At 39.6% G+C, this 14,434-nt stretch overlaps 1 protein-coding gene across 3 annotated transcripts in view; it reads right to left on the bottom strand.

Annotated features, from left to right (window-relative positions):
- Positions 1 to 1,654: 1,654 nt before the first annotated feature.
- RAB27A (RAB27A, member RAS oncogene family) overlaps positions 1,655 to 14,434 on the bottom strand; it is a 30,958-nt gene continuing 18,178 nt past the window's right edge. For all 3 annotated transcript variants that reach the window (XM_084213843.1, XM_084213842.1, XM_084213841.1), the window contains 5 exons: positions 9,440 to 9,612; positions 7,782 to 7,867; positions 7,043 to 7,146; positions 6,208 to 6,331; positions 1,655 to 4,008 (listed from right to left, as the gene is read on the bottom strand). In XM_084213843.1, the coding sequence (XP_084069969.1) occupies positions 3,810 to 4,008; positions 6,208 to 6,331; positions 7,043 to 7,146; positions 7,782 to 7,867; positions 9,440 to 9,592 (666 nt within the window). In that variant the 5' untranslated portion in view covers positions 9,593 to 9,612 and the 3' untranslated portion in view covers positions 1,655 to 3,809. The remainder of the gene's footprint in view (positions 4,009 to 6,207; positions 6,332 to 7,042; positions 7,147 to 7,781; positions 7,868 to 9,439; positions 9,613 to 14,434) is intronic.

Genomic DNA, 14,434 nt, shown 5'->3' with positions numbered 1-14,434 from the left:
TAACTGTCATACAGTCACGTGAAAGAATGAACAACTGTCGAGAAAATGCACTTGTAGGATAAGAGACATATGATCATGTTGGGTGGAAGACACATCTAGGGGTCATCTAGAGCAAACCCCTGCTCAAAGCAGAACAAATTAATACCAGGCTCAAGGCCATATCCAGTTTAGTTTTTAGTGTCTTCAAGGACAGACTCCATAATCTTCCTGAGCTTCTGTTCCAATTTCTGGCCACCTGTATGGTAGCAATATTTTCCTACTATTTAATCTTAGTTTTCTAGAGAACATTTCTCTCTTGCCTCTTTCCCTGTGCCCTCTGAGATGGGTCTGGCTCCACCCATTAGAGATCAAGACAGCAGAAAGGTCTCCCTTAGCTTAAAGCTAAGCAAACTCTGGTTTGTCTCTTCCTACCCCTTGTGCTCCAGCCTTCTGATCTTGGTGGCATCTGCTGGACTCACTCCATGTGTCAACGTCTTTCTTCTACTGAGGTGTCCAGAAGAGGGTACAGAACTCCAGTCAATCTTACAATTACTGAAGATAAGGAAAGACTGATTTTTCCAAAGCGCCGCCTTCATTTTACCAGTGCAGCCCTGGATACAGCTGGCCTTCTCTGCCACAGCAGCACACTTCTGTGTTTTGGTCAACCTGCTTTGGACCAGAATGCTCATTCCCTTATCTGAAAAATGTTTTTTCAGCTAGCACTACTGCATAGAGTTATTGCAGCCCATGGGGAATAGCCAGTGACACTTGCCCTTTTTAAATTGAATGAGGTTTAGTACAGCTCATTCTCTTGCCTGTCAAGGAACCTCTGAATAGCAGCAATGTCCTCTAGCACATTATAACCTACCTGGTAATAGACACTGCTCTCGATGGAAGCAATTACTCTGAAAAATCAGGCTCCTTACCTTTGTAGAAGCAATAAAGTTGACAAAATGTATTGCTTGATTCCCTTTGCTCCGAGCACGTGACACGCTCAGATGAGCAGCATTCAGAATGTCTCATGAACACAGAACTGATGTTTCCATTGTCCTCTCTGGGTCTGGCTCCTCCTGGCATCACCCAGCATTCACCAGGCTCCTGTCTGACTGGTTTGCTCAGTGCAAGAGAGGGTCACCAAGTACCTCAACCACAGCACAGACCTTGGACACATTCTAACAAAGAATCCTCACAACACACGGGACAGCACAGGACAGGGGCTGACATTGAACAGAGACAAGAGGAAATGTTACAATTCAGTTCAACAGCGCTGGCAAAGTTCATGTCAGGAATGTTTAACTATTTTATATTATTCTAAGAAATCCTGGGACTATCCATCTTAATGGAAACACTTTCCAAAACTTTGTTCAATTACAGATCAATGTCTCCATCTACCACTCAATGGAAACAACTTTTCTTGAAATAAGTTTCACATCACCTAAGAATTCTTGTTTCTTTGTTTCTTAAAACCAGTACCAGTCTAGTAAGACCAGTGTAATTTACTGTCAAGAAACATTTACTATGATTTCTCATGGGAGTTTAAAAGGGAACAAAAGTTTTGTCACAGAGCAATTCAAACAGATAAATCTTATGGCACATTTCAAAGGCTGACATCAAAGCAATTTTATGTAGATCCTCTTTGCAAATAGTTACAAATAATAGAGGCATGACACAAATATGACCGTTTCAGTATTTAATATTTAATATCCAATTTAAACATAAGTATTCAAAAGGAAATATTTTTACACTATTTCAGTAGTCACTTAGCTCAATAGCTGGTTGCAATAATCCTTAAAGTTTTCAGGAACTGGATGGAGCTATAAGCACAAAAACTCCCATTTCAAGTTAATGCATGACAAAGTTCCACTGCAACCCTCTGAAAACCAAAGAGTTACATTAAAAGAAATTCAGACACTGAAGTACATTGAAATGTATTGTGTCTTACACTAGAGTTTCTTACTCTACTGGTCAGAAACATGATGGTAACTTCAAAAGGCACTCTGAATTAAACTACAGTAACTCCGGTCTACAAGCATTTTAGAAGTGGAGTAGAAAAAAACAAAACCCTATACTCATATAAATTTCTTTTACCTCTGTCCTAGCCCCAGAGCAGTCAAATTATATTGCACTTTTAAAATAGTCTGTGTAGGCTGTGATAAAAATCTAATATTTACACATTGTGTTTGTTAAAGAACAATGCATTACGGTGTAAAATATTTTAAGAACCAAGTTTAAACACTTACTCCTGTATTAATTAATATAACCAGAAGCTACATCAAATATTTTTTTTTCCTTAGATCCTATTCTAGAAACATTTTTGGTCCTTCCTTCAAAAATTTTGTTATGCTCCATAACTGGTATCAATACTTGCCTGAAATTGCAGTAGTTAGAATATTTAAATAAATAAATACATAATTTCTAAAGAAGCAATAGCTTTGGAGTTCTGTAAACAAGCTGCTCTGGAAGGTCTGTAACAAGACTCAATTTGGCATGTTATGATTTTAATTGGCAATACCTTACAATTATACAACCTCTGCCAGGGTAGAAAACAGTTTGGTAGGCACATCTTATAAATCAGTCTGGGCAAAAGCCCAAAAAATACTGATTGTTTCCTAGGTCACATGAATAAATAAAAATGGTTAGAGTAACATGATCCACTGACACCAAAAATTACATTTATGTGATCCATAGTTGGGGGGGACAGAAAAGTAACTACATTCTTTTTAAAATACAATCTAAAGGAAATGAACAAGCCATAAATTACTATATGATAACCAAGATGTTCAGGACACAAAGGTTGGCAGAATAAAATGAGCATTATAAATTCATAGAAATACTGATCTACAGGACTAGTATCTTAGTTGCATCTCACCAGAAGACAATAATCATTCATTTCTCAATCCAAATTTGAAGAAACAGTCTCAATCTGTGTTTGGCAAAACAAATTCAGTGCAAAGCACCAACTCTGATGAAATTTTCCTGACATCTAGGTTGCCCTACATTCCTGTTAAAACATGAGTAGCAGTATGAAAAAAACATAACAGATGCACAGTTTTGCCATTTACTTATAAATTTACATACATGCATGTTCTAGAAATTCATATGATGTCAGGAGGTCTCATAGGCTGCATTGGATGTATTTCATATAGTACAGTTGTAGTTTACATGTTCAATTACATGACATGCCCCAAAGTGTGCACACCCCTGTGCTTCTCTGGATCTTTTTATTCTGTACTGAAGTGCTTCCCTTTGGTTTTCATCACTGAAAACTGATGGATTAGGAGAGCAAGGAAAAACCACTCTCAGACTTTTGTGGAAAACACAGGATGTGCTCTTTAAGATTGTTATTAAATGGTGAAATGATTAAATGTTTCTGTTTAAAACCAAGAAGCAAGTTGGTTATCTTGCTGTTAGGAGACACCAACAGCTGTCACAATATCTAATCTAATATTTAATCTAAATGCCTACTCTGTGTAGTTAATGGAGACTGCCAAGGGCAACTGCAAACCCTTCAACTTAGAAGCCTACCTTTTCTGGCTGCCCACAGAGACATGTTTCTGAATTTGGTAATGAAAATTCCTTTCGACCCCTTTCCTCCTAAGCAGAGAATTAGAGGAACATCCAGCTAAACCAAATTAAACCTCTGTCCCAAAGCTAATAAACTGCATACCTTACAAGTGGAGATTAACATTGTTTGAAAGAAAGCAAACAAAAATCCATATAAAGAATTAATATAGCTCATTAAATAACTACACAAAGCGATTTGTCCCAAAGTTAAACAGGTAAGCTGCAACTGTACTGTATCATACACATTTAAGTTAATTGTAACTGGGCTAACAGCCACATCTGCCTTTTTCTTGCTCCTCATTCAGTTGTTCTGTAGAGCTGTGCCCATTAGAGCGCACCACCCCTTCAGGGATCCAGGATTTATCCACACATCGTTCCATGCGCTTCATAATGAGGTCAAGCAGAGTTTCAATGGCTTTGCTTACATTATTCCCATTTGCTGCACTGGTTTCAAAATATGGGATTCTGCAGGAGACAAAAAATATAACCTTACATCATACAGTTATCACTCACAGAAGAAAAAAAAATACAGTATTACTGCCATATACTTAGAACTCAAACTAAGATGTCACTACTACTCCATAGCAGAGAGACACGAAGTGCTCAGTGCTCTGAAATGCAAAAGAAATTAATGCAATGGCTGACTGGAGGTAGGGCAGAAGGGCAAACGTTAATGGAGTCCACAGTTTACAGAGGCACTTGTCAGCATGATTTCCCAGAGTTGTGCTCCTGAGGTCTGTTTTTTTAAACTCCGTTCCCTGCAAGAGATGCAGTTACTCCAGAGCTGATGTGCATAGAAATCAGTGAGGAGAATACTTGTGTACACAAGGACATATAAAGTAATTGCAGGAGAAGGAATGCTGCTACAGCCATTCCTCTGCAGGCAAGGCACTAAAGACTCACAGTGTGGTGGGACCCATCTCTGCAGAAGGTGACTTTCTTTTATTGACGCCACAATTCTAAACTTTCTTACATAAAAGAAGAAATCTCAGTGCTCAGAACACCTAGGTCTTTGTTAAGAAAAGTTTCTGGCACCTTGGTTTCTAAAGTACATTGCTTGTTTCTTCACTGTTGTGGGTCAGGATGTTCCACTGTGGATCCGCAGGCCATTGCCTTCTGTACTTAGTGCTCCCCATAGCGTGGTGCTACAGTGGCTGCATTTGTGTTATTGCCCAGGAAACTGATACCCTCACTTCAGAATTTTAAGTATTTCTTACTTAACTTGCAAGACCCAATGAGTGGCCAAAAGTGTCTTGCTCTGTCTGTGCAGGTCTCTTGCAATCTGTTTCAAATACATCACATATCCATATGAGGCCCTTCCACAGAAGGGGACATTCACTATCTCACACCTTAGTTAGCAGAAGACTGTTCACTGCAGCAGGATTTATCTTGCCTCCTCTCACGAAAAAGTGACTCCTAGCAGCTGTCCTGTCTCACCTCTACAGGGCAGAGAACTTTATAACTGCCTACAGATTGGATGTGACCCACAACCTCGGCTTTTAGCTCACTTTCCTAAATTAAGCTGCTAAATTAAATTTTCAGCCACAAAGATAAATACTACATAAATCCTTTTCAGAAGTCACATGCAAAGAGATTTAAGATATGGTCACAGCTATCTGCTGCTGTTTAAAACGTCTTGCTCCTTCACTAACAGCTGGTTAAAGTACCACATGCACTTGCTGTTGTCTGTGTGACATGGACCTGACTTCAAGCAAGCATTTTCACAGAAGGAAAAAGTAAGAAGGTATTACTGCACTAAACCATTGCTCTCTCATAGACAGATTGCTTCTGATTTGCCTCTAATGATTCTTTAAGGCCAAGGCAAACTAATTTGTGCCTAATAAACATCATGACACAGCAGAATACCTGCAGAACAAGGCAGCTTGCACTGAGGAGCCAGTGTTCCCACTATTGCTGTCCTGTGGGCTTTACTTTGGAGCAGGTCTACTCTATCGCTCCAGACAAAGGTGGATTAGTGGTTGGAGCATATCATTTAACTTAGCTTTTATTTGAGAAGAAGTCCAGTTCATGTGCTAGAAAACTGTTCCACTATGTGAATTAAAACACAACAAATCCATCAGATGATTTCCTTCACAAATGTGTTTCTGATTCTCAGTGAAATGCAAAGGCAATCCAAAGATAAGCCCCATGAAAGAGTTAAGGGAGTATAAAAGTACAAGTTAATATCTGATAGGAACAAAGATTTCGCATACTTCCTTCAGAAGCACACGACCCGTGCCTGGCAGGAAGGGGAAGGGCAAGGCTACCCTGCCTTCCTACTGGTCTGACTCAGTTTTCAGACTCCCTGGGAGCCTGTGAGAGGGCAGATGCCTCAGCACAGGTAAGAGCAAAGAAGTGACCCATTGTTTACCTGCCTCTCTAAATTCTCTCTTTTCCAGAAAATTTGTGAAAATTTACACTGTTTACTGCCAAGCAAAGAAGATTACCCAATCTCCTGTGCAAGATTACTGCAATACTAAGTACTTATTTTTAAGCAATGAAGAAAATATTAATCTCAGACAGAAAAAAAAAGATATCATACCAAGCAGTTAAGCATTCTAAAATGCTTATTCTCACAGTAACTTTCAGTATACAGAAAAAAGCATTACAGAAAATATCTCATTCTGCTCTAAACACAGCAATAATTGGAAGAAAGTTACTTACCCATATTTTTCTGCAAGTTCCTTAGCATCTTCTTCCTTCACCATCCTTTGGTCCTCCAGGTCACTCTTGTTTCCACATAACACAATGTCTGGGTTTTCACAGTACGCATGCATTTGTAGCTGACCTGGCAGCACCAACATGAAGAGGGGTCACAAGTCACTGTCACACACACTCCCTAGGAACACTACCACAAACCAAGCTTGCTCTGCTGGCTCACAGCACTTCTCCACTGGCCCTGAGGAGTCAGAGAACAGGTGGGCTTCCACATACCCAGTGAAAAACCCAGGGAAACAGAAGCTGGGCAGAGATAGCACAGAAACTTGTGCATTTGCAGCTGAAGGAGTTACACTCACTAAGCACCTACAGTGAGCTGCCAGGAAAGGATCTGCTTCCCTCTCCAGATGGATGATGCAGTTTGGGAACTCCTTTGCCTGGATATACCAGCCAAGCAAGATTTGCCTTCCATTATATTTTGCTGACAAAGCTTCGGGCGAGCCAAAATATTTTGCATAGGCTTCCCACACACTTAAATTACTGAACAGCATCAGAACCAGGGATAGGATATTGTCCCAGCTTTCTTTTATATAGGTTAAAATCCAAGTTCAGTAGGCAAAGCTGCATTTCAGGTGAGCCCTAGAAGCCATCACTAGCAGCTATTACAATTATAATACAACATTTACATTATTTTACTGAGAAAGCCATAAAAAACAGTATTTTAAGCTCTAATTCTCAATGAGACTCCATATTTACAAACATAACCCCCACACCCCATTTCACCCATGAAGACAGAAAGTAAAAAAAAAAAAAAAAAAAAAAGAAAAAAAAAAAGCCATACTTATCCAGTTCCTGACATTCAGAAAGCTTTGCTCATTTGTCAGATCAAAGAGCAGAAGAAACCCCATGGCATCTCTGAAGAAAGCTGTAGTCAAGCTACGAAACCTAGACCAGCAAAGAGAAATTAATTTGCTCATCTGACAAGTTACTTTGAAAACATAATTGTTTACAATCATAGAAGAACTAAGGTAACTTAAGACTGAATGAACCAGAAGGGAATATTCATAGTTGTTTTGCTGAGGCAGAGACTGTGTAAGAAAAATTGCTAACATTACTGTGGCCTAATCAAGGCCTAAGGCATCAAGGAGACTTGAGGGTGAGAGCTTTAAACAGTCTTCTACTATAAAGCATGCCTTGATCAAGATTCAAAAATTAAAACAATAATGAAATTCTAACTTTGAACAAAAATTTATCCCCTCTACACATCAGTCCTTGAATGTAAGAATAACAACCACAAGAATGCTAGTCTTTTGATAGCCCAATAGAAAAGAATCCTTTGAGATGCCTTTGCCCGTCTGACTTTCCCAAGACATCAACATATTTACAGAAATCTAAGAGAAATTTAAAAAGACAAGCTTTAAAAGTGTTTTTATGTGCTGACTATGAAAAAAAAGACTAAAAAGCAAGAATTACAGGTTTTGTGTTCTACAGTTGTAAATTACAGTTAGAATTTAATGGGTACTCATAGGAAGCTTTCCATTGCTGTTACAGTAAGCTCCCATTGCAATCTTGGGCCATACCTTTCCTGCCCTGCAGTGTCCCAGAGCTGAAGATGGATCCTCTGTCCTCTGCCACCAACACCATCCGGCCCATTTGGTCTATACACCTGGAAAAGGTAAATTTGCAGGACTGTTACCAGTCCAGTTGCTACAAAACACAAAAGAACTGACAGTTAAAGTCATTAAATACAGCAAAATTAGCACTGCTGATGCACAGATGCCAACGACAGCTCAATCCTCTGCTTTGTAAGGCAAAAGTAGTATGAGATGCATTTTAATATTGCATCCAATTCAATACTTAAAAATAATGGTAAAAGGGAAACTGCAAAACCAGGGCCCAATAGACTAGGGACTCCAGATAGATATTTAGAGCCATGAAACAAAATTAATTTTCGTAGTTTGATTTTCTGGGTTTTTTACTACCTTACATCATGTTCAAAATAAAATATAAGAAAGCAACAATGCCATCTGGCAACGTATTTGTAGTAGTAGCAGAACCTCATTAGCAAACAGGATATACTCAAGAGATAACGACATCTCTACTTAGCTGCCAAAATGCTGCTGAAAAATTGCTGAGGGTAGATCTTATCACATTGCAGCTGATAAAGCAAAAATTGGATGATAAAAATAAAAGCTGAAGAGTTTGCTTGGCATGAAAAAAATAAATAAGGGCATTTATTAGTCTTGGAAGGATCAGATAAAAATAGATTAATTTCTTGTTTAGAATGCTTCAAGTTAAGTCATCTTCGTTACCTTCAAATGTCATTGTATCTAAGCTTACAAGAGCTACAAACAGATCTTTAGAATTCCACAAATTCAGCAAGTTTATGTATTATAAGATTCAGGCTGTGAAGCCTAAACCTTATCCTGAGTTATCAAATATGCTGATCAAGTAAACCACCATGTTTATGATCCCACAAAAGGGACAATGACTTATTCTAGAGACCAGTTTGGCATTCAACTAAGATATCTAGTCCTTGAACTACTGTGGTGCATGTTGTGCACTAAAAGCCAGTCTGCACAATGCCTATTACCCCACCCAGATTTCTGGACACAGGAAATCACTAGGCTACAATGAAAGACATTTAATAGCTGTATGTAACAATAAAAAGCTTGTGCCAACTACATTTCTCAGAGCAGTAAGGACCAGCATCCAACTGGTTATGGTATTCTAGTGCTCAGCTTCATATCAGAAGTACATTTGCTTAGTTTAATAACAATTCAGGGGTTGAAAAAAAGCAATCTTATATTTCATAATTTTTCTCTGCTGGCAGTGACTGCTTAGGAAGCCAGATCAGCTGCATGTACCATTTCATTTACATGTTTAAAAAACTGCACCTTTGTTCAGTAGCCATTTCAGTTCATATCCAGCAAAAACATTTTACTACAGTTCAGTCCTTCCTCGTGAAAAGAGTTCAACAGTAAAAGTGCCACTCCAGGTACTGTGTGCACTAGTCACAGAGTAGACACACTCATCAACACCTGCTGATCAGAAAGAAGTGGTTTCTTAGAGTCAGCTTTTTAACTTCTGGGGAAATGAGTCTGCACACAGCAATGACTAAAACAGCCAGGTCAGATGAGGCCTTTCCTGTCACAAAATGAAGCACACAATAACACTGATTGCAGGCCTACACACAGACAGACACCATCTTCAAGCAGCACATTTCATACAAACTCACCACTCTCTTTTCCCGAAAGTCAATGCCCACTGTTGTGATGAATTTGGAATTAAATTTGCCATCTGTATATTGGTAAAGAAGGCTGGTCTTTCCAACTCCAGAATCACCAAGTGCTAGGAATTTTATGAGGTAATCGTAGTCCCCATCAGACATAGTGAGAATTCAGGCGGCACCTTAAAAAGCAAAGCAAAAAGGAACAGTTAGTCCAGAGCTCTGCCAGGACTTCTGACAAATGTTTAAAACACAAATCACTCCCTCAACTACAAAGCAGCAAGTGGTGGGGCCAGTTCTGTGCTCCTCTACACCAACTTCACTTTAAACTCTCAATTAAACAAATTGCCAATATTAAATGCAACTGTGACTGAAAGGTACATCTTTAGTTTTATTACATTCCTCTTATTGGAAAGGGAAGGCAACACAATTCTGACTTCTTCAGGCAAGACTGAAAATCAAGGTCAAACTCTTCAAGGTCTCTGGAACAGTAACTGCCAAACTGTTTTTAATCCTCCTGGAAGCTGGCAAAAGCTACTTAATTGTACTAGCAGTGCAATTCTGGACTCATACTCACTATGGCATTAGTAACACATGAAAAAAAAAGAATTTTTTCCTGGACTGTACACTATATTTAAACAAAATTTAAGAAATTTTCTATAAATAGATATTTTTTTAGTCTTGAATAAGACTTCCTTCTTGTTGAGGTTTTTGTTTTGAGGAAGAATCTTCAGTTTTTAAAGTTTGTGTTGTGATGCTAGCTAGCCATTCAAACTAAATCTTGATCCTGAATTGACATTAAACAAACACACACATTTTTTTCCATGGCTCATTACACATGTAAGAAATTTCTCTCTTTTTTCTGCCTTTTCAAAAATAACCATATTCTCTATAGTCTGATCTAAGTGCAAGAACAACTAAGATGCATAACAAAAATCACTGGCAAATTTCACTTGTACTAGAAAAGCTGATGTAACTGCACTGGCACTTTCCTGTTGAGTAGCTACTGAGCCTCCCTCCCCCAAAACAAACAGAAGAGAGCTGCCTTGTGCTGTGTTCAAAGACATGAACATGAAAAGATAAGCCTAAAATAACCACTCTAAAAGCAACAGAAAACCAGCATAAAATCACCTCTTATGAAGGACAGAAAAATATGCCAAAAATACAAAAAAAAACAGATGATAAAATAAAACTTTGAAAGAGTAGCATCTGCTGTTTCAACTGTAAGTATTTTTGGAACTGCTTGTGGCTTGAACTAGATAAAGATATTAATTTCAAGTCAAACATTGCAGTAGTTTGCATCAATGGCAAAACACCAATTAATTTCTTGAATATCAACTCACAGCTTGAGGTCTGGAACAAACTGTGTCTCCAGCATGTGGGCGTCAATCACCACCATTCAGCTAAAACCGTAACTATCTTAAAAGCTTCACACCTTTATAATGGTCCCGCTCTCGGTTACAAGTCAGAACTGTGTCTGGTTGATGTGGCCATAAGCAGCTTACTAAAAAGCAGAGACTGGTCAGATTTACCCCAGATATTCTCCAGCTGAAAAGTCAGTGGAAAGCAGCTGACACTTTTTCCCCTTGTGAAAAGCACTGAAGTCTCCCTTTCCCAGCCAATGTGTATTTCACATTATGCCATCAATGCCCGTAACAGCTAGCAGGAAGGGGGTTTAGGTGACAGAGTTCACACTCACCACTACGCCACAGCCGGCTAATTCACATCCTACTGTTGTGTTTTAACCAAAGTTTTGCAATAGAGTAGAAGGCTGAAAGGGAGAGCCCTGCAGCAAGAGGTATCAGTGAGCTTTCTACATAAATGCACCACAACTGCAGGACTGCATCCACCACATAGGTCTGAAGGAGCAGCATATTCAAATAAGCAAGTTGAACAGGCAGCCCGAACACTGACATAACAACATTTTCAGAAGAAATTAAGAACCCTGATCCATTCGACACACTCACATGTATCAGCAAAAATAATCTGGGAGGGCTTGTTTAATTTTTTTAATCCTCTCCCCTGCTGGCAAAGGAAAAAAAAAGTAAAACCAGACCCCTATCTTTTAGCTCTACCAAAGTTTCTTCATTGAAATGTACCAGAAGAAATGGAAAAGTATTTTAAAAAACAGAGATGGATTTCTTTAAAGACTGCATTTTATTTAGACTTCCATCTCACACATGGTATTTCCTTTGCCCTCCTGTTCTCAAAGGGCTAAGAGCTGTCTGTATAAGCTCATCCTCTACTCAAGCACATGTTCTTTCAGTCTCAAGATCCCTAAATTAATTGCTGCTTTAAAAAACTTAGATGTAAATCTTAGGGCCAGTACATTACATGAAGACAAGCTTGCTTCATGCCTTTTACTGTGCTATGCCACCTGCACAGAGGCATTTGCCTTCTCCTGCTGGTTTTCTGTCGGGTGGCTGTAGGTGTACAGAACATACTTTTAATAACAAGTACCAATGAGAGTGCTGATTTACCATGCAGCCTGTGCAAGACCACACAGAGGAAGGAAGGGCACTGCAGCTGTGCCACGGAGCTGTAGGGAACTGTTTCAGTTCAGCTGCACCTTCCACTGGACAGGGCTGTGTGAAAGCTCTGGCCAAAACAGAAAGGTCAAGATTAGGCAAAAAAAGGTATTCCTAGTGTCATATCTGATTTGTAAAGTGTCGGTCAGGATGAACATGCCTCATCATTTGGCCCACTCAGTTCTCCCTGTGGTTGCTACAAAATACCATTTCCAAAGGACTGAGAGAGGGTGAGGAACCCTTCACAGGAAGGGTTCTTAAAATGTCTTCTAAAGATTTGCTTGAGAAGGAAATTTTTCTTCTCTGGTTTTGAAATGCACACACCTCTCACTGCACCCCACAATGTCAATCTATTATTCAAATATCTCCAGGGAGTGGTTCTTGTGAAACCCTGCACAGTTAACCTATCCTTGGAGACATGTAAAGAGCTATTTTCATAGCCGTTTCAAGCCTTATCCTCCTCCCTGTACAAATATTTAAAAAGTGATCTCCACCCTCAACTTCCGAGACCTGCAGTCCTAGTGTCCAGACACATTCAGTTTCACATAACAGAAATAAGAATATATTCACAGCAAAAACTGCTGTGAAGCTTTTAAAAATCATGACCCTCTTACTAAAACCCATCTCATTTTTTCTTCCAATTTTGCTTTTTTTTAAAATTAGGCTTTATTGCTTCACACTTTCCAGTCTTTCCTTCCACTTTTCCATACCTCACATATCAGAAGAGTAGGAGGTAGAAAAGGAAGATTCTGAAAAAAACTAATGATACAATCAGAATTCACCAGGTCACCAAAAAAAAAAATTGTTCCCAAATCTTGCTCCTAAGAGTAAGAACTCCTTGGTTTAAAAAAAAAAATCACAAATGGACACAGTTTTAAGCTCCACATCAAGCCCGCCACAGTTTTGCCTGTTGTAAATCCCTCCTGAAATCCCATTCAGCTCAGGCTTTGCACTTTGCCTGGTATGCAGAGGGACAAGAGCTATGAACAAGTGCTGGAAAAGCTCCACTGGCCTTTTCCATGGCTGACAGGACCCCCACAGCCAGCATTTGAGCTGTGCCTGTACAGCTGCTGCTCTGGAGCCTCCACACACACACACAGATCAGGCCTTATCAAGAAGGGATTCTCCCCAAATCAAGTGCTCCTCTTGTTCCCTGCATTTCCTAGTCTGAGGCACTTTCACATTACACACATCAGTGTTAATGGGTTCATCTTTTTGCCTCTGGGACACAGATATCACAGCACTATTGTGTGATAAAACATTCCAGACTATGGCAGATTTGCTCCTGTATAAATTAAGGAAATTGGCTTGGCATGCAGGATTTCCCCCATGCAGTATGGGAATAAGGAATATTCTTACTGAACTGGCCTTACACAAAATATGCAACTCTAGTGCTGCTACTGAGCTGATGGAAAGAAGGAAGAAGGCAAAAGAGATGAATACAGGGAAACAGAAGCAAAAAAAAAAAAAAAAAAACCAAAAACAAAAACCAAACAAATAAAAAACCAACCAAACAAAAGCATTGATCTGCAAATAAAACCATGTATACATACACACAGGGTAAAATTCAGGAATCTGAACATGCCCCTACTCAAACAATCCTCAAGCACATCAGTTTAAAGTAAGGCATACCACTTACCCCAAACTCTGCAAAATGAATAGTTAGAGCACACTGGAGATAGTACTTCCAGTGGGAGTACTTTTCCAGCACCACCTCTTCAGCACACAGCCAAGAGGCTTACGTGTCAGCTGTTTGCATCCACGTTGATGGGCGCTCAGAGATAAAGAGGTGTGCCCATGTCTGTGTCTAGGAGGGTGCTGCCTCACTGCATGGCTGGCAAGCAATTACACAGCTCACATGTCCCTTTTATTCCTAGAGGCAAACAGCATTTCAAAAGAGATTTGTGCAAGACCTACCTTGGAACAGATCTAAAGTTGCTGCAAAATCACCCACACACCTCTAAACAATTACATTGTTCCCAGCAGGGGTTTTCATTCAAAAATGCAATAATGATGGAGTATATGGATCACACCTGTTCAGTTACAGCTTTACATTCTTTAGCCCTCGTTTGAGAATACAGCAGTTTTCAATGTAAACTGTTTCCTTTCTGTTGAGGCTTCATGCTTGTGATTAGAGTTGACATGGGCATTGGGGAAAAATGAAACCAAAATCCCCCCCAGACAGAAAAAGAAGACACTACACGTCTCGGTGGGCAATAATGCATTTGTACCAATTTGACTATTCTACAAGTGCACATCAATTCATACAAAAAATTGTTTCACCAAGGCACTACACCAAATTAAACTTTGAGAGTGTCACTCCATCTGTTCCAGGAGAAAAAACTGAGAAAGTGATGCAGAGTGCAGAGGAGTAAGTCAGTAGTCCTGTCACAGCAGCACTGCCATCACACTGCAGCGAGGCAGGAACCACATTCCTGCTCAGCGTGGGCGAACACACGGAATGGCCTCACCCTGC

Source organism: Fringilla coelebs (genome assembly GCF_963513975.1).
Source record: "Fringilla coelebs genome assembly, chromosome: 12".
NCBI classification, from domain to species: Eukaryota; Metazoa; Chordata; class Aves; order Passeriformes; family Fringillidae; genus Fringilla; species Fringilla coelebs.
Note: the sequence above shows the minus strand (reverse complement) of the source record. Positions and strands in the feature narration are given on the sequence as shown.